This window comes from Nilaparvata lugens, chromosome 6, assembly GCF_014356525.2.
Source record: "Nilaparvata lugens isolate BPH chromosome 6, ASM1435652v1, whole genome shotgun sequence".
NCBI classification, from domain to species: domain Eukaryota; kingdom Metazoa; phylum Arthropoda; class Insecta; order Hemiptera; family Delphacidae; genus Nilaparvata; species Nilaparvata lugens.
Window position 1 is genome coordinate 34,274,743 of NC_052509.1, and position 20,393 is coordinate 34,295,135.

At 32.7% G+C, this 20,393-nt stretch overlaps 1 protein-coding gene across 4 annotated transcripts in view; it reads right to left on the reverse strand.

Annotated features, from left to right (window-relative positions):
* The window catches only part of LOC111054399 (transcriptional protein SWT1), a 73,344-nt gene that overhangs the window by 21,524 nt on the left and 31,427 nt on the right, over positions 1-20,393 (reverse strand). For 3 of the 4 annotated variants that reach the window (XR_005571612.1, XR_005571610.1, XM_039430674.1), the window contains 2 exons: positions 15,562-15,660; positions 5,112-5,212 (listed from right to left, as the gene is read on the reverse strand). Coding sequence is in view for 1 of the 4 variants with exons in the window: in XM_039430674.1 (XP_039286608.1) it covers positions 5,112-5,212; positions 15,562-15,660 (200 nt within the window). In the remaining 3 variants the exon portion in view is untranslated. Of the gene's footprint in view, positions 1-5,092; positions 5,213-15,561; positions 15,661-20,393 lie in introns of all 4 variants that reach the window. The other variant, XR_005571611.1, reaches the window with a different exon arrangement.

A 20,393-nucleotide genomic window follows, 5' to 3' on the forward strand; every position in this document is an offset into this window, starting at 1 on the left:
CCCCGAATTTCGATTTATACACTAACATCGGGTAGTCCAGTCACTATATACATTGGTGCATGCAATTTATATTTTGATTCTGAATTTTTAATATATCATTTGGGTACATAAGAGAAGTCCAGAACCAATTTCTTCATGCAAAATTTCCTTGTGCTAGATACAGGATGGCCCAAAAACCTCGTATTTTCGGCTCATTTTCCAGTTTTCAGCTATTTCCGCCAAATCTCGTGATCGGACAGAAAAATTTGCTCCCGCTTTTTTTAGATTATGAAATTCTTAATAAAATGAGATCATTCGAAACTCTCTATCTTCAATGAGTACTGAGTTATGATTTTTCAAAAATGAGTGAAATTTGAAGAAAAAATAAATTCTGATGAATTTCAGTTTTGATCAACAATATTTTCCAATTGTTACCATTTAGATGTATAATTCAAAATCCCTCTGGGCTTATTTTTGTGCTCTACAATCTGTGATCAGGTAGAACGCGCTATCTCATATTTCCAGGTACACCTGACAACAATGCTACTTGTATTGTGAAAAACGCCTAATTTTTATCTTCAACTATCATTACCAACTACATAGTCTTCACATTGATATTTCGCGCAATGAAATAAGTTCATGAGATTATGTTCTTTGAGAATCACCTGTTAGATGCACTTCATTTCATTATTTCCTAGTGGAGAGGCGCGCTTAAGGTCACCTAAAGGATCAAAATTTCAAACACTTATAACTTCTGACACACTGCTCAGGTTTCATCGTTGTACACTTCTTCATTTTCGAAACTCATACGAAAATACTTGGAAAATTTCACTGGGTCGCTTTTAAGACGCGAAAATATTGTGTGGAATTCTCCGTCTTCATCTCTTGCTTTCCACAGCTGGTGCACCCAAGATTTTGGCCTCTTTGTTTCTTCTTCTTCTTGTAATACAATAAACGCATCAACCGCTATATGACATCCTCTTCGTCGGAATCCATCTCTGTGACTGAAGTAAAGAAGTGATTGCAGTGGAATGACGTAATACAGAGCAAAACAGCAACAGCACGGCCGCAGCACAGTCCCCTATGTGTGAATGATAGCGACCCAAAACGACCGCAGTCCCATCGCAAACGCAACGCAGCACAGTACCAGCGCAGTCCCATATGTCTGAATAAACCTTTAACGTTTGGTGTTTTAAGGTGGAGGGGTGGAGGGGGTGTTGAGGAGGGACTCTGCTGTTTCATCCTCAACAGGACTATTTTTATGAATCTACTCTAGTGAATAATTTATGATTTTTACACTATAACACTGTATAACGTGCACTTTTTATTTCCAATAATGACCGTTGGTCACGTTGGTACTCTAATTACGATAAAAAAATACCACATACCACTTTATAAGAAGTGAAAAGGAAAAAAATATGGATTTAGCGATTTAGCGACACTTAGAGAATGAAAATTGTAGAGAATTTAATTTTCTTCAAAAAAGAATAGAGCAAAAATATTGATTGAACAATTGGTTTTGAAGATATCGTGAAAAAACTGAAAAAAGTACCAAAATCTATTGGTTTTTTTCAGGCTGCCAAAAGTTATGCCTTCAGACATTTTGGTGGGAAACCATAGATTACTCTAATATATATATATATATATATATATATATATACATATATACATATTAATTGAAACAGGAGACACAAGTAGCCCAGTCAAATAGTCATTTTAATGCGGCCCGACCAAACAAAAATTAAGGTAATTGATTTTATTGTTTTAATCGGTCCATTAGGGTATTAGTAAGAGTAATCTATGGTTTTCCACCAAAATTTCTGAAGGCATAACTTTTGGCAGCCTGAAAACCAATAGATTTTGGTACTTTTTTCAGTTTTTTCACGATATCTCCAAAACCAATTGTTCAATCAATATTTCTGCTCTATTCTTTTTTGAAGAAAATTAAATTCTCTACAATTTTCATTCCCTAAGTGTTTTTCTATCTCCAATAGGAAGCGAGTTATAGCTCGTTGAAAATTGTTAATTTTTTTCAACTTGGCGAAAAATCGCTAAATCCATATTTTTTTCCTTTTCACTTCTTATAAAGTGGTATGTGGTATTTTTTTATCGTAATTAGAGTACCAACGTGACCAACGGTCATTGTTGGAAATAAAAAGTGCACGTTATACAGTGTTATAGTGTGAAAATTATAAAGTATTCACTAGAGTAGATTTCATAAAAATAGTCATGTTGAGGATGAAACAGCAGAGTGCCTGCTGTATATATATATATATATACACAATCACTCACTGACTGACTGACTGACTGACTCACTTACTCGCAGAACTAGAAATCTACAGAACCAAAAACGTTCAAATTTGGTAGGTATGTTCAGTTGGCCCTTTAGAGGCGCACTAAGAACGGATTTGGAAAAAATTTCAAAGATACGCCCAAAATCTGCGTTTTTCCAGCGTTTTTTCAGCTTTATCGAGAACAAATGAACAGAAAATGTTCAAATTTACTACAGAAGCTCAGCTGGGGTGTAATAATGTTACATTTATTTGACGGATAGTGCTAAAATAAACTTGCAAATCATTCATTTTGAATTTAGATGGATTAATCCAAATAATTTACGTATTCCGTGACAGCTATTAGACTATACTTATGTTGTGTAAGGAGGAATTCAAAGATACACCCAAAATCAGCGTTTTTCTCAGCTTTTCTGCGTTTTCCCACCTTTTTCAATAATTGATGGAAATATATTTGAAAAAATCAGTACTCAGGTTTAGCTGAGGTGGAAGAATTTTGTTCGCCGATAAAGTAACAGGTGTTTTTACCAGCGTTTTTCTACGTTTTCTCAAATTTTCGAGATCAAATTGATATAAAACGTTCAAATTCGGTACAGAGGTTCCGCTAAGGTCTACAAATTGAGAGCTCTTCAATATTTCGCCTTTGATATGCTCAAAACTGGCATTTTTCAACGTTCTTCTAGATTATTAGCTTTCTCATTATCTTATCGACCGAAATTGTTAAAATTTGTTACACAAATCCGTCTGATTTTTCAGGTTTGGAGTAAGTAATGGCGGTGATAAATTGGAGGGTTTCTTTTCTCTAGTTTTTCATTGAGTTTTCAACGCATATTTCTTCATTTCTCAGGAAAATTTCAGACTCGAGAGAGTTGGAGAATGAATGATTTGTAAGTTCTTCACGTCATTCCTATCTCAAATTTAAAAGGCTAGACTGGAGTACAATAATTCTGATATCCTAACGAAGTTTTCCACCCTGCACTAAATAATTGAAAATCGGTGATTGAATCGAGCGAGGAAGTACTTTGACTTTCTGATGGAATGAAGCATGCTCAAATGAAAAATGCAGGCGAGCGATGCGAGCCCGCTGATACAGTCGGGGGTCCAGGGGGCGGAGATCCCTGGCTAGACGGATATGGCAAACAAAGCGAGCCTGACGGCTAGTGCTAAAATAAACTTGCAAATCATTCATTTTGAATTAAGATGGATTAATCCAAATAATTTACGTATTCCGTGACAGCTATTAGACTATACTTATGAACTCCAAAACAATAACTGATATGTCTGGAACTTAAAAATTTCAATCCTACCCTCGTCGAGGGTTTAAAATCACATTTTTTTATATTTTGGAATTAACCATTTTTGATAAATCCTTTACTCGTAAAGAAGCGAGAATCTAATTCAAGCCCTGGACTTCAAGTCCTCTACTCAGAAAGCGAAATTATAAACTTTAGAGTCTAACATGATTTCTAAACTCCAGAGTCTAGTTGAGCCCTCGAATACGTTAACGCACTGACTCGGAAAGCCAATTTTCTGACTCGAGTTTCAAGCCGGTTAAAGTCAAGAACTTAGCTGAGTCCCGAGCCACTACCTCCGTAAACAAAGCCTTAGTGCATTCGTCTGACTTCAGCACAGGTAGGGCTCCTACACCAATAAAAACACTAGCTGTTATAGATCAGCTGAAATCAACAATTTTTTATTGGTGTAGGAGCCCTACCTGTGCTGACGACACACGAATGCACTACGGCTTTGTTTACGGAGGTAGTGCCGAGCTCGGAAAACGGCCCTTAATGAGCTTTCCATACACAGCTTTGAATATAAAAATACTTTTTTTTTGTCTATGGAAATATGGATTGAAGTACCCTTAAGAATGAAATTTCCATTTTTTGATAATTTATGATACATGATTTTTAACCGCCTTGACGAACTGAGAAGAATAAGCATTCTAGTACAAGATCCGATCATTGCGTCAAACGTTATCATTGTTTTAAATTTTGATCCCTGATGTGTCCTTATGAGCGCCTCCCCACTAAAAAATACTGAAATGCAGTGCATCTAATGGGTGATTCTGATAGAACATAAACCTTGTAAGTTATAACAATATGATCAAAAATATTGATTTGATTGGTTAGGAAGTAATGTGATTTTCAACATCACTTTATGAAGTTGTATAAGTTGAATAGAGTGAAAGTGTTTCCAGAATTTTTAGAAAAACCTTGAAAATACCCTTTTTTGAAAATCGGTACCTCAAAAACCAGGAATCGTAGAATCCTGCGTGACTACGCACTTTAACTGAAAATTGTATTGTCTTTGTAGAAAATGCTTTTCTCAAAAAACGCGAAGTTTTAGAAATAAAATGAAAAAATTGAGAAAAGTCCCAAAATTTGGAATTTTTAGGGGTGAAGCCGGGGTGTCAGCAAATTTCAGATCCAAATTCAGCGCCCCAAAATAATTCAACGTTCCACCTTTCTGATTAACCCAGATACAATTGTTTTAGTATAATGTATACCTAGACTGTAGACTTGCGATTATTATAATAAGTGCATACATAACCACATTTATATTATTTTATTTTCATAATCAGGGAGAGAAAAAGTTTTGCGTTTATCCTGTTGATCTTCTCTCAATCATTAATTTGATGTGATTGTGAAGTGGAATAAGTAAATAAATAAAAATACATATAAATCCAACGAGACAAATTCGTTAGGAGCTGTTTCCTGAAAAATACCATTTGACTGGACTATTGTGGGAAAGTGTTAAATGAGATTCAGCTCAATGAATTTGTTTATAAAAATTGAATAAATTAAGTGTTAAGTAGGATTTACCTTAGGCATAATGCCTTACTTGGTGGATTTGATCTTCGGACGTTAGAGAGCATACTGTTGAACTGGAACCAGTGTTCGGCCTCTTTAGCGACAAAGTTCCTAGTGCCTTTCCAGGAAACCCTGAAAATAACACCGACCTGTTTTTCATCATGGAAAGATGTCGAAAGCCATTGAATTTTGAGATATATGATTCGATGGAAAAATATGGATAAAATCGAAGGCATAAGAGAAATGGTAGCACTACAACAAGCAGGAACCAACAAATAGCAAATAAGGTATTAAAAAGAGAAAAATGAATACATCAGTTTTCACATTGGCTTACCCAAGCACATTCTGAACACATCAACTGTATCTTTGTAAATTTTTTTTGCATTACAAGTACATTGTACACTAATGGTTTTTAACCCCTTAAAATAGTTTTGTAGTTCTCAACTATACTGGTTGTGATCGTATGTGGTATAGTTTCTTCTTCCTCACACGAATTAGTTGAGCCATTATACTATGAGTGTTATATTATGTAGATGGCAGTGGCCACTGAAAATAATTAGAAGGTTTAAGGTTATGTTTAAAAATATGTAATGTTGATTATGTTGTAATGTATGGAGTTTCAATAAATGAAATCAAAGAAAAACAATGACTTTTACTATAAAATATGGCGACGAGGAAAATAATTTGACAAAGTGAAAAACAGTTATTTTTAGCGTCGGTAACCGTCCGTAAAGTTTTTTGGGTTAAAATGGAAGTGCCAGCACCGCTCACATTGGAGGGTGACGTGGTTTCAAACTGGAAAAGATTTAAACAAAATTTTGAAATTTATTTACTTGCTAGTGGAAGAGTGCGGAAAAGGAACCAGTGAAAGTTGCAGATTTTTTTAAATATAATCGGCGATGAGGGCCTGGACAAATACAACAACTTCAAAATCAGTGATGATGAAAAACAAAAATTGGATTCTATGCTGAAAGAAATTAAAAATCATTTAGTTCCTAAACGGAATGAAATTTATGAACGTTTTCTGTTTTATAAACGAATATACAAGGGGAAACTGAACCTATTCACATATTCATTGAAGATCTAAAAAAACTTGTCAAGACTTGCAATTTTGGGGATCAAAGTGAGAAGATGATCAGAGACAGAATAGTGTTGGGGGTGCATAGGAGTGAAGTGCAAGAAAAACTTTTAAATATTCCGGACTTGACTTTGGATAAGGCAGCTGAAATCTGTAAGACTTTTGAGGTGACGTCCTAAAGACTCCAGTCATGGAGTATAAGACAAGTCATGTTATTACATAATAATTCTAACACTAAGTAGTTCAACCTAGTTTAGGTTTGAAAGGAATTCTTGTACACTATAAAAAGCTTTATCAACTAAATATTTTTTCATTTGTTTTTTGAAAATCTTCAAATCATCATTACTTTTCAAGATTTGAGGTAGCTTGTTATAAAATTTCCTACCAATATAATCTGGTTTTTGTTCAAATAACCTACTATTGTGACCCATTATATGATAATCTGCTCTGTTTCGCGTATTATACTCATGAACATCTGAATTCTGGATCACACCACTCTTTTTCACATGCATTACAACTTCATATACATACAAAGATGGCACAGTTAATAGACCAAGCTTTTTAAATAAAGGCCTACAAGAGTCTAACCTATTCACTTTCTCTATACATCTGAGTGCCTTCTTTTGAATCTTAAACACTCTGTCCATATTTTGTTGAGATGAATTACCCCATACTAAAATAGCATACCTAATATGAGATAGTATAAGTCCATGGTAAGCAGTTAACAGTAGTTTTTTATCATTCAGCCTAGCAAGCTGCCGCAGGACAAATACCCCAGATGATATCTTATTACATATCCTCTCAATGTAAGGATGCCATGTTAATTTCCTGTCCAATAAAATTCCCAAGAATGCTACTTTCTCTTCTTGGTCTAATTCATTTTCCTCTACAAACACATTTATTTCTCTATCCTCTACTGAATTATATTTACTTTTGAATTGTAGGAATTGACATTTCTTACTATTTATTGTTAATTGCCTTTGCTTCAAGAATTGGACAATTGACTGTACTCCAGTAAAAGCATTTATTTCTAGACTATCTAATAAATAATTGTTAAAGATAAGCGATGTGTCATCAGCAAACAACAGAGCTCTGTGATCTTTTAACTCTTTTGGTAATTGGTTCACATACAACAGAAACAGTAAGGGACCCAGAATTGAGCCTTGAGGTACTCCAGCCTGGACCTCCAGTTTTTGAGATTTAATTTTTACTATTTCATTCCCATCCACCTTGGTAAGCTCAACACACTGGTTTCTACCTATGAGATATGATTCAAACCATTTTAGTTCTATACCATTCACACCTACAGTTTTTAGTATTTCCAATAATATTCTATGGTTCACACAATCAAAAGCTTTGGATAAATCAAGAAATATTGCGGCTGCCTTCTCACCTGAATCTATTATATCTATTAGTCTTTCAACAAGGGATACTATTGCAGTCTTAGTAGATTTCCCTTTCTGGAACCCATGCTGTTCATCACATATGAAATTAATTTCTTCCAGGTGCATCAATAACCTATTTAAAACTACTCTTTCAAAAATTTTACTTATTACATTTAGAATACTAATGGGTCTATAATTTTCAACTCTTTCAGAATCACCGCTCTTGAAAATTGGCAAAATTTTTCCTTGTTTCAGATCATCAGGGAAAATACCCTGCTCTAGTGAAGTATTAAGGAGATGCAATAAAGGGTCCAGTAATTCATTTTCACATTCTTTTAAAATTTTGCTTGAGACCCCATCCAATCCTACTGTTTTTTTGTTATTCAAATTTTTTATTATTCTTGACAACTCATCTCTTGATAATGGATGAAATTTAAATACCTTTTCAATTGGCTCAGCATTTAATGTAGTTGTATTATAAGTATTAGTGTTCAGTGACTTTTGGAGATTATATGCAACCTGTTGATAATATTTATTGAAAAAGTTACAAATGTCTATACTATCATCCATATAATTTCCATGTTCATCGATTATCCTAGGGACATTAGTAACTGTATCCTTTTGAGCTGCTCTCCTATTTCTATTAATTACCTCCCAAACAGCAGAGTTAAAATTGGTACTAGTTGTTAATATTTCAGCTGTTTTCTTACACTTAGCTTTCCTCACTTCTTTTGCATAGTTTTTCTTTAGACATTTGTATTTGACCTCACTCGGAACATCCCTCACTAATTTAAATTCCTCATAAGCTTCCCTAACAATATTTCTTTGAGTAAGGATATCTTCAGTTATCCATTCATCTACTTTGTTTAATTTACTTTTTACTTTGACTTTTTTTATCGGACAGCATACACTAATGTGAAATCTTAGAGTATCAATGAATTGCTTATATTTGTAATTTAGGTTACAACTGTTATAAACACTACTCCAATTTTCTTGAAGCAGTTTCTGCTTCAAACAATTTATATTTCCTAGCTCATATTGCTGAATTTCTTTCACAAAAGTTTTTTTTCTGCTTGGATTCTGGCCCTGCAACTTAACATCTAAAATTTGATAGTTATGATCTGATAGATCTGAGCTACCTAACCTGACATTACAACCTTCTATATTTGTGAGGATATTATCAATAATTGTCTGTGAAGTTCGAGTTACTCTTGTATATTCGTGGACCTTAATTTCTAAATTATTCATATTAATAATATCTCTAATATCCTCTGTCATTTTATCCTGCCTGGCAAAATCGGTATTGAAATCTCCTACTACTATAACATTTGTGAAACGAGCGGTTGTAATTTCCAAAAGTGTATGGAGCAGCTCACAAAATTTTTGCCAGTCTCCATTTGGTGACCTATAGATACCTAACACTACTACCTCAAATCGATCATCAATTTTTAACCTTAGTCCCGTCACCTCTAAATCCATCTCAACAGAAAATCTCTTAACAAAATCCAGTTCATAAGTTTGGGTATGTTTAGCATTGCTAGTGAATATACATACACCACCACTTCTATGAGCTATTCTACAAAATTCTGATCTCAGTGAATAGCCTGGAATCCTAACTTGATTTATTTCCTTTATTTTTAAGCCATGCTCTGTGAAAATAACAATGTCAGGATCCTCCTGTTTAAGAAATACTTCTAATCTGTCAATTTTGTTGCGAAGATACTGAATATTTTGATGATAAATACTAAAAACCTTACCATCTTGTGCTACTCTATCTCTAGCATTTGTAGCTATTTCCCTTTCCCTGTTTTGAGCCAATTTACTAAAAAATCGTTATTTGTTTTTTTGACTGTTTTTAAACCAGAGGATTGCAAACGGCTTTCAATCAGCTCTGCCAATCTATTACAAAAGATTACTTTGCCAGATCGATTTAGATGCAACCCATGATTAGTGAAGTTATGTCTTTTCAGCCTTTCATTTAGAAAACAAATCCCCAGTTGTTTAGAATTCTTATTTTTTAGGCTGTTGATTGTATTATGGATTGATTTGTTTGTCGAATTGATTGCTTCATTTAATTCTGGCCTATCAAACCTATTAGGAATAGTACTTATTATTAAGTTTGTTTTTTTGCTGAGTGGCACAATTTCCTTGATTTTTTCTGTTACTTGAGGAAGATGATTCAAGTTAGGTTCATTTATATTATTTGAGCCACCCAGTACAATTAGATAGTCATTTTCATCAAAGTCTTTAGTTTGTTCCCTAGCTGACTCTACAACTGCATTAATTGATGCACTTGGCTTGAAAAAACATTGGACATCAAATTTATTTTTTAATCTTTTATCAAGGAGATCACTGCAATCACGTCCATGACTGGACGTCAGTAGCAGAACTCTCCCTTTCCTATCTTTATTTCCCTCAGCTATATTTTTGGTTGCTGTCTTCAAAACCTCACTGTACGTTTTATTTCGACCATTTTCAGAGCATTTCCCATCATTTAGGTTAGATTCTATTTTTTTGCATTTGGACGGAGGTTCTATCATACATTTAGTATTATCAAATTTAGATTTTAGTTTCTTTATTTCCTCCGACATTAGACTACATTGATTTTTTAGATTTAGTATTTCTTTTTTATGGTCTTCATCTTGTAATTTTATAATCAGTTCCAAAGATTTAATTTCTTCTACCATCCCTAACCTTTCTTCCTCAGACGTTTTTAAAGTTACTTCTAATTGGTTTTTTAAATTAGTGTGGCTACTTTGTAGTTGAGCAACTTTTTCGGCTAAAGTAGTTTGAAGAACTGGGGTTTTTGGTTTTGGCGTTTTTGAATTTTGGTTTTGGGAACGCGTAAGTACTCCCGCAATGTTTACATTTCTATTATTAACCTTCGGTGTTTTACTTGAGCTCATCTTCCTATCTAAGAAATTATATTACTTGCAATAATAATAAATGATTTATAAATGATAGGATTTTAATCTGGTTATAATTTTAGTCAAGTAAACTATCTATGTTTATTTTTAAATCTCGAAAACCTAACCTCAAACTAACCTCTAAACGGTGTTTGGCTTTTTAAAATAGAATTAAGAATTAAAATCTAGAACAAAATGATAACACATGATCAAGAAACAATTAATAATGAAATAAACACAAAATTTGTACTTATCCGTGACTATTTATAACACAAAATCTTCCAAAACCCAGGAGCGAAATTATGTAGTAATTTCATTCACAACCTCTCAAGGTCAATTATTACAGTGGGCTTTTTCAGTTTAAAATATCAATGGGTCGAGCTCAGCTCGAAAGTAAAGATACGGTACTCTTTAAAGGCCGGGACACACTTAACCGCACCGAGCCCGCGACACGGTGATGGTGTTATCCAGTAATATAATATGAGTAGCATTGGATCTGCGAGGCTTCAAAGAATGAAATTAAAACTGTTGAAATATAATTTAGATGTATCATACATGCCAGGAAAACAATTGCTTGTTGCAGACACTTTGTCACGAGCATACTTGAATGATCCTGTACAGGAGGATGATACTATGCTTGAAGCTGTTCATGGAATTACACAGTGTATTTGTATAAATGATTTGGATTCAAAACATTTCAGATCAACGACAAATAATGATCCTATCTTATCTATTGTAAAGAAAATGTTTGTGAGGGTTGGCCAGTCAGTAACAGACAGCTGAATGCCAATGTGATTTTTTTCATAAGATTAGGAATGAACTTAGTGTGATAGATGACTTATTATTATTCAACAGTAGGTTAGTTGTACCAACAAAATTGCAAACCAAAATTCTTCAACTATTGCATGAGAGTCATATGGGTGTAACAAAAACTATTGCTCTGGCACGTCAAAGTTATTATTGGCCTAATATGGCGAGTGATATTGAGAATTTTGTATTGAAATGTAAGATATGTGAGAAATACAGACCTGCTAATGTTGAAGAGCCTATGATGCTAAGAGATATTCCAGATAATCCTTTCAGTATAGTAGCTGCTGACATTTGTGAATTTAATAATTTATCTTATTTAGTACTAAGTGATTATTTCTCCAAGTGAAACAAATTAAATATAAATCTGCTTTTGCTGTTATTTCTGTTTTAAAAGAAATTTTCTCTACTCATGGAATTCCGAACCAGTTTGTTTCAGATAATATGCCATTTTTATCGAGTGAATTTAAATGTTTTGCTAGTGATTGGGGTTTTGTTGTTAAAACATCTAGTCCATACCATCCCAAATCAAATGGGAGGGCTGCAGCTGGAGTAAAGTAGCTAGAAATCTTTTGAGGAAGAATGCTGATATTAATTTAGCATTGCTTGCATACAGAAACACACCTATTGAAGGTATTGGCTTGTCATCTGCACAAATATTAATGAGTAGGAGGGTAAAAACAAAATTGCCTGCTTTGTATAAAGATTTGCATGTTACTGATGTTAACTACAATTCAATTCAAAACATATTGAAGGACAAACAACAAACAATGAAACACTATTATGACAGAACTGCTAGAGTAAGAAATGATTTTAGGCAAGGGGATAATGTAATTTTCAGAAGTGGTGGAAGTAGTTGGAGACCTGGTAGAGTGATTAGTAAGGTTAATGATTTCAGGTCATATAAATTAGAAGATGGTAATGTTTATAGGCGAAACTCATATCATATCAGAAATTCCGGTAATGAACCACAGCAAAGCATCAAAGGTGTTATTGGTGAGGATGAGATGTGTAGAGTAGAGGAATAGGGAGTGGAAAGGAACAATGAAGTAAATGAACCAATAGTAAGAGGGAATAATAATTTAAGAGGTCATAATAATGTAAGAGAACGTAGGAGACCAAGACGGTCTGATGAGTATGATGTGGTGTATGCTACATAATTATGTATTTATATTGTCTTTAATTTTTTTTATATTGATGTTTAATTATAATACTGAATTTTAATTGAGTTCAGTAGTTGTTAATGATTAATTATGACATTATATTATTTTATATACATATAGCAAGTCAATTTTTATTTTATTCTAATAAGCTTTTCTTTGAGGGGAAGATGTTGTATTATGTAGATGGCAGTGGCCACTGAAAAGAATTAGAAGGTTTAAGGTTATGTTTAAAAAGATTTAATGTTGATTATGTTGTAATGTATGGAGTTTCAATAAATGAAATCAAAGAAAAACAATGACTTTTGTTATAAAACAAATGAGCAAAGGGTGAAAAACTGCTCTTGACTAGATTCACCTTTTATGAAGCATTTGCTATAAAATTTGAGCAAAAGCTCTAGTCTAGTCATACAATTTTGAGCATAAGCTTTACTTTTGAGCAAATAATTTTTTTTTGATGAGCATGAGCAAAAGGTTTTGCTCACGTTTATTCAAAGAAAATGAAGCATATGCTTAATACATTGGAAGTATAAGCAAATGCTCTACTTTATTCATTATGTCTGCAACTAGTTCCTTGTAACTTTCTACTGGAACAGGGACAGTACCTAACTAACCACAAATTTACAAATGTTTGAAAGTTTCGAGTGAGGCGGCCAACAAATGTCGACAGACTGCAGTGAAAGCGATACTCTGTAGTCGACAACCTGGGACACTGTCGTCAAAAACAGTTATTCATTCAGGTAGGATAATGGAATGCCAGATGATTTTACCTTTCCCAATACCTACCGGTCTTTTTGTCGTTTTGCGAAAAAGAAAGGTCGCAATATTTACGGGGCATCATGTTTCTAAAAACTGAATAGGGCAGCTCTTCTTTATGGCCTGGAACTGAAAACGAAGACGAATTTCAGTCGATATGCATTACGATCATTACGATTATGCATTACGATATTAACGATTACATAGTACAGGTTAAATTAAAACTTGATAATAGTTATACACAATATATGAGTATGGGTGTACGAAAAACTAATTGCAAGATTAGATTCATGGGACTAAATAATAGAACTGAATCTTTTATATAGATTTATTACAAGTTAGTAAGGGGTGGTATTGAAGGAAGCAACTTATTTTATTACTCATATAAATCAACTGCCTTCTTCAACATTCAATATTGGTGTTATAATTATGTAACATATCTGTTAGCAGTGGGCCTTAAATGATTCACTATTATGTTTAGAGTGAGGGGAAAATAAGATTTATATAATTAATCAAGTATTCATTGACGTTCTTTATATACAGAGTAAAACATATATGTATGGGAACTGAGAAGAGGAATTTAATATTAATGATAATAGAAGAGAGGGGAAACATTATCATTTCTCTTACAAGGATAATTTGAAAATGGGGTTGGTTGAGGATCCTATTGAATAAAAAACTACTTTTCTCCGGCTTAAAAATTCTGATTTGCCTTCTTGGATCCGCCATTTTGAATCCAATTTCATTTTTCTAATGGGAAGGTGATAATATCATACATGATTTCGAAACGGAATTTCAAGAGAAAATGAATGACAAGATCCGCACATAAATAAATATGTAAACCGTTTTTAAAGTTATTTACATAATGATAGGTACTAATAAAAAATAAATCGGTGCATTAAAAATCTGACAGATCAGACTTGTTTGTTGAAATTGTTAAATGTGTGAGTAGATGTACTATAAGTGTTTACTAACGTGTTAAAAAAGGAAAAATTGATAGTTTGGAATATTTTCAGATTTTCGATGTATTTATTTATTTCATTTTTGTACGATTCATTAATATCTTTGAATGTGGATAGTTTTGAAACGGTTTGAGATACCTTACGGTTTTCGTTATTCATTTTCTCTTGAAATTCTGTATCACATGACCACTTTCCCATAATTGAAAAATGAAGTTGGGTTCGAAATGGCGGATCCAAGATAGATAGATGATACATGATTTTGAACCACCTTGACGAGCTGAGAAGAATGAGCTATAGTATCCTGTGCAACCACTCAATTTATTGGAAATTTTATTCTCTTTAATTTGTCGAGAATGATTTTTCTTGAGAAACTCAAGGTTCACAAGATAAATGGGAAATTGAAAAAAGTCCGAAATTTTGTTTTTTTTGGGGGGTTTTGGGGTGAAGCCGCCCTCTGGCGTGTCAGCAAATTTCAGATTCGAATTCAGCGCCCCAAAATACATATTGAACCGTCGAGAAAAATTCTTTCAGGGCTGTTTCCTGAAAAACGACCATTTGACTGGACTAAATGGAAATACTTTCACTGAGGGCTGTTCTTTTGTTTGGCGATGATTTATGTATAGAGCAACTTCCTGATAAGTGAGAACAAAACTTAATCGATCTGAATTAGATAATACAAATAATTGATAAGAAACAATTATTGATAAAATAATTATTGAAATCATTGATACAAATAATTTCAAGATAATACAAATAATTGAAAGATTCAATTCAACTAACTTCAAAAAATGAATTAACTCAATTAAAAATTATTTTTAAGATGAAAAATTAATAAATGCAATATTCAAAAGTATTTATTATTATTATATTTTTATATATTATATTATTAATATCTAATGATTCATATAATAAATATATTTTTCATCAATATTAAATATATATTGAAATTACATACAATAACAATTATTGTAAGAAGCAGTTCTGTCAAGAAGTTACAGTGAGTTACAGTTGAGTTGAATAAATTCTTAGTAAAAGCTTGCAATATATACTGAGCTTTTATTTTTGATTTATTACATAACATTTCTGTTTCGAAAAAGTTTAATTTTTCTTCAGATAGATCAACTTTCACGATAAACTATCGTGACTGGCAATATTTGAAAAGGAAACCGTGAAAAATTTACTACCCAGCTCATGACCAATAATATTATTCCATTTTGGATGTAACAAAGTATCGTTTTTGAAAACGATTCTCAAGAACAAACTTACAAATGTTTGAAAGTTTCGAGTGAGGCGGCCAACAAATGTCGACAGACTGCAGTGAAAGCGATACTCTGTAGTCGACAACCTGGGACACTGTCGTCAAAAACAGTTATTCATTCAGGTAGGATAATGGAATGCCAGATGATTTTACCTTTCCCAATACCTACCGGTCTTTTTGTCGTTTTGCGAAAAAGAAAGGTCGCAATATTTACGGGGCATCATGTTTCTAAAAACTGAATAGGGCAGCTCTTCTTTATGGCCTGGAACTGAAAACGAAGACGAATTTCAGTCGATATGCATTACGATATTAACGATTACATAGTACAGGTTAAATTAAAACTTGATAATAATTATACACAATATATGAGTATGGGTGTACGAAAAACTAATTGCAAGATTAGATTCATGGGACTAAATAATAGAACTGAATCTTTTATATAGATTTATTACAAGTTAGTAAGGGGTGGTATTGAAGGAAGCAACTTATTTTATTACTCATATAAATCAACTGCCTTCTTCAACATTCAATATTGGTGTTATAATTATGTAACATATCTGTTAGCAGTGGGCCTTAAATGATTCACTATTATGTTTAGAGTGAGGGGAAAATAAGATTTATATAATTTAATCAAGTATTCATTGACGTTCTTTATATACAGAGTAAAACATATATGTATGGGAACTGAGAAGAGGAATTTAATATTAATGATAATAGAAGAGAGGGGAAACATTATCATTTCTCTTACAAGGATAATTTGAAAATGGGGTTGGTTGAGGATCCTATTTGAATAAAAAACTACTTTTCTACGGCTTAAAAATTCTGATTTGCCTTCTTGGATCCGCCATTTTGAATCCAATTTCATTTTTTCTAATGGGAAGGTGATAATATCATACATGATTTCGAAACGGAATTTCAAGAGAAAATGAATGACAAGATCCGCACATAAATAAATATGTAAAACCGTTTTTAAAGTTATTTACATAAATGATAGGTACTAATAAAAAATAAATCGGTGCATTAAAAATCTGACAGATCAGACTTGTTTGTTGAAATTGTTAAATGTGTGAGTAGATGTTACTATAAGTGTTTACTAACGTGTTAAAAAAGGAAAAAATTGATAGTTTGGAATATTTTCAGATTTTCGATGTATTTATTTATTTCATTTTTGTACGATTCATTAATATCTTTGAATGTGGATAGTTTTGAAACGGTTTGAGATACCTTACGGTTTTCGTTATTCATTTTCTCTTGAAATTCTGTATCACATGACCACTTTCCCATAATTTGAAAAATGAAGTTGGGTTCGAAATGGCGGATCCAAGATAGATAGATGATACATGATTTTGAACCACCTTGACGAGCTGAGAAGAATGAGCTATAGTATCCTGTGCAACCACTCAATTTATTGGAAATTTTATTCTCTTTAATTTTGTCGAGAATGATTTTTCTTGAGAAACTCAAGGTTCACAAGATAAAATGGGAAAATTGAAAAAAGTCCGAAATTTTGGTTTTTTTGGGGGGGTTTTGGGGTGAAGCCGCCCTCTGGCGTGTCAGCAAATTTCAGATTCGAATTCAGCGCCCCAAAATACATATTGAACCGTCGAGAAAAATTCTTTCAGGGCTGTTTCCTGAAAAACGACCATTTGACTGGACTAAATGGAAATACTTTCACTGAGGGCTGTTCTTTTGTTTGGCGATGATTTATGTATAGAGCAACTTCCTGATAAGTGAGAACAAAACTTAATCGATCTGAATTAGATAATACAAATAATTGATAAGAAACAATTATTGATAAAATAATTATTGAAATCATTGATACAAATAATTTCAAGATAATACAAATAATTGAAAGATTCAATTCAACTAACTTCAAAAAATGAATTAACTCAATTAAAAATTATTTTTAAGATGAAAAATTAATAAATGCAATATTCAAAAGTATTTATTATTATTTATATTTTTATATTATATTATTAAATATCTAATGATTCATATAATAAATATATTTTTTCATCAATATTAAATATATATTGAAATTACATACAATAACAATTATTGTAAGAAGCAGTTCTGTCAAGAAGTTACAGTGAGTTACAGTTGAGTTGAATAAATTCTTAGTAAAAGCTTGCAATATATACTGAGCTTTTATTTTTGATTTATTACATAACATTTCTGTTTCGAAAAAGTTTAGTTTTTCTTCAGATAGATCAACTTTCACGATAAACTATCGTGACTGGCAATATTTGAAAAGGAAACCGTGAAAAATTTACTACCCAGCTCATGACCAATAATATTATTCCATTTTTGGATGTAACAAAGTATCGTTTTTGAAAACGATTCTCAAGAACAAACTTAGCCAGAAAATGTTGTCTACAGAGCCAATCTTACCGATTCTAGTAGCAGATTACAAAGAGCCAGATCTCACCCGGCTAAGATCATTCATAAGAATATTTTTCATAAATAAGGCTTGGAAATATTTACCTGAAAATGGGCCACCTTCATTGTATGCTGTTCTTTCTGTTAGTGGAAATATTTATGTGGATAGCCACTTGGGTTAGAGATGGGTCTAGTTACAACATAATAAAGTAATGTAACTACATAAATCGGCGGTGTTTCAACAAATAATTGTCGACTCTCTTAGAAGGAGATAAACTAGTGACCCCTTGGGTTGGACAACTCGCTCATAAACTGTTGTATTGTAATCTTTGAAACCCGCAGCTATTAGTTATACATAGTTGGTTAAAATCATGGAAACAGCTAAATATTTCTTTTACAAGAATAATTTGACAGTAGGTTCAACATCTTTCAACATCTTTGTTCCTCATATGAATCTAAATTTAATTTTTTTAAATGAGAAGGTGGTCATGTGATACATGATTTCGATACAGTAGAGTTCCAGGAGAAAATGAATGGTGATAACCGCACATTGATATCTCAACCCGTATCAATTTGTTGATGTAAAAGTTGTAAATTATGTTGTGTAAGCTGAAATCATGTATCAGCGTATGAAGGTCTGTCTGTGTGATAGCTTCCAAATAGCCTCAGTTGATGTTAAAGTTGTAAATTATGTTGTATATTAACCAGCTGAAATTATGAGTCAAGCAATTAATTCCAGCTGTCTAAATGATAAATCAAAACAATTTTTTCCTTATGCACTTTCTACGTTATTTTTATATCCTGAAGAAGGATGAAGGAGTGAGTCGATTTTGTAGTCCGAAGAGCTTGACCTGTAAGAAGGTTCGAAGAATACGTGTTAAAAATATGAAGCTGATTTATCAATTCTTTCTAAAGTTATTGTAGAACTTACAAACAGACGGACAACAACTTTAGCCTACAGTAAGTCAAAAGTGAGAACTCGCTAGCGCTCGTTCAAAAATATCCTTCCCAACAACACACCGGACAGAGATAGAGAGCAGAAAATTATTTTTCAATTTGTTATTGATTACAACTATTTACATGTTAAAAAATAATATATACTGAAGATTAAATACTGTGATGAGAAGTTATTTTCCATTAATTGCAATTTATTTAGTAAACTCTACAACTTGGTACAGTGTAACTTGTAGTAGGGTTACGTATTTATTTCGTGGGCAAGTTCGTGAAGATGGAAACAGACCCAAATATTCTGATTGTAGGGTATCTCAGTATATCCGAGCCACTTGACGCGCCAATGGGGGTCGCGACTGGGCCGCGTAATGGCCGATTCAAAATGGCGGATTTAGCGTTTGTTAATTAACCTGTAGTTAACGGGTCTCGAATCACAATGAGCTGTTCTATAATGGCTGTTTTTAAACATTTCCTCCTAAAACATAATTTTAACCAACAAAAATGCACTTTTTCAAAAAGAGTGATTTTTCTCTAAATATCTATTTTCAGAGACGTTTTTTCAATAATAGGTACGATACTATTTTTTCAAAACGTAATTTATGATTTAGTCGCGATCATTTCAAGCTTTTTATAATAATTTGTTATGGAGTTATGATTTTTTCTGATGTCATTATAGCAGCTGAGCCAAGTAACACTGTCATTGAAGCTGTACTTTTAAATCGATTTTTTCACGACGACTTCATGATAAAGACTTGCAAATGGGCTCAATCTCTTCGTCACAACAAGGCGAATAAGAATGTTTATGATGGAAGCAACGAAAATATTCTTCATCATTGAAAAATTCAGGATGGCGGCAAAAAATTCTCAATTTACAAAAAAATCGCCTGTAGTCTAATTCTTTTAATATTGATGATATAAAATACATTCTGCCATATTATAGTTCCAAAACAACCATTCTACAATATTCGGAAGTCATATATCATTTAAACTACCTAGTTCATTTTTAATACTACTAAAAAGCTTGGAATCTGATTTTTGGGGACTTGATATTACTCCCCACCCTATAAATGGGGTGAACAAACACTAATATTATTGAAATGGTGTTAAAGACTATTCCATAAGCTTTGAAATGACGTCTAGTTGAAGATTGTAGGTCATTTTTTGACGGCTGGATTGGCATGAGAAAGAGAGAACAAATATGTAAATATTTCCTATTTTAGTTATAAGTGTGAAATATTTTTCTATGTTTGGTTTTGAATCATCTAAATTTGAAAATCTACTTTGTGAAAATATTTAGAGAGTGGAATGAAGAACTACAAGACAATGTGTAACCTTATCTAAATTTGGGAGAGGAATAGCACAAGTTACCTTATTTTTGCTCTCCCAATCATTTCGATGATGTACTTATTGTATAAATGAATGAATAATAAAGAAAAAAGTAAAGCTTCCAGCGGAAAATCACGCTTTTTCCACCATACGCCAAACCTAACAAGTGAAAAACGTGTATCTCATGACTTGAAGATACAGACTTGGATATGGTATCAATCTCTTAGTAATCACGTGTAGAGAAAGAATATCTCTATGATCAGGATCGCAAAAGTATTTGGAATCATTAAAAAACGAGTTGGCAGCTGCAGAAATTTGTAAACTTTACAATTTCGAGCTCAGTAG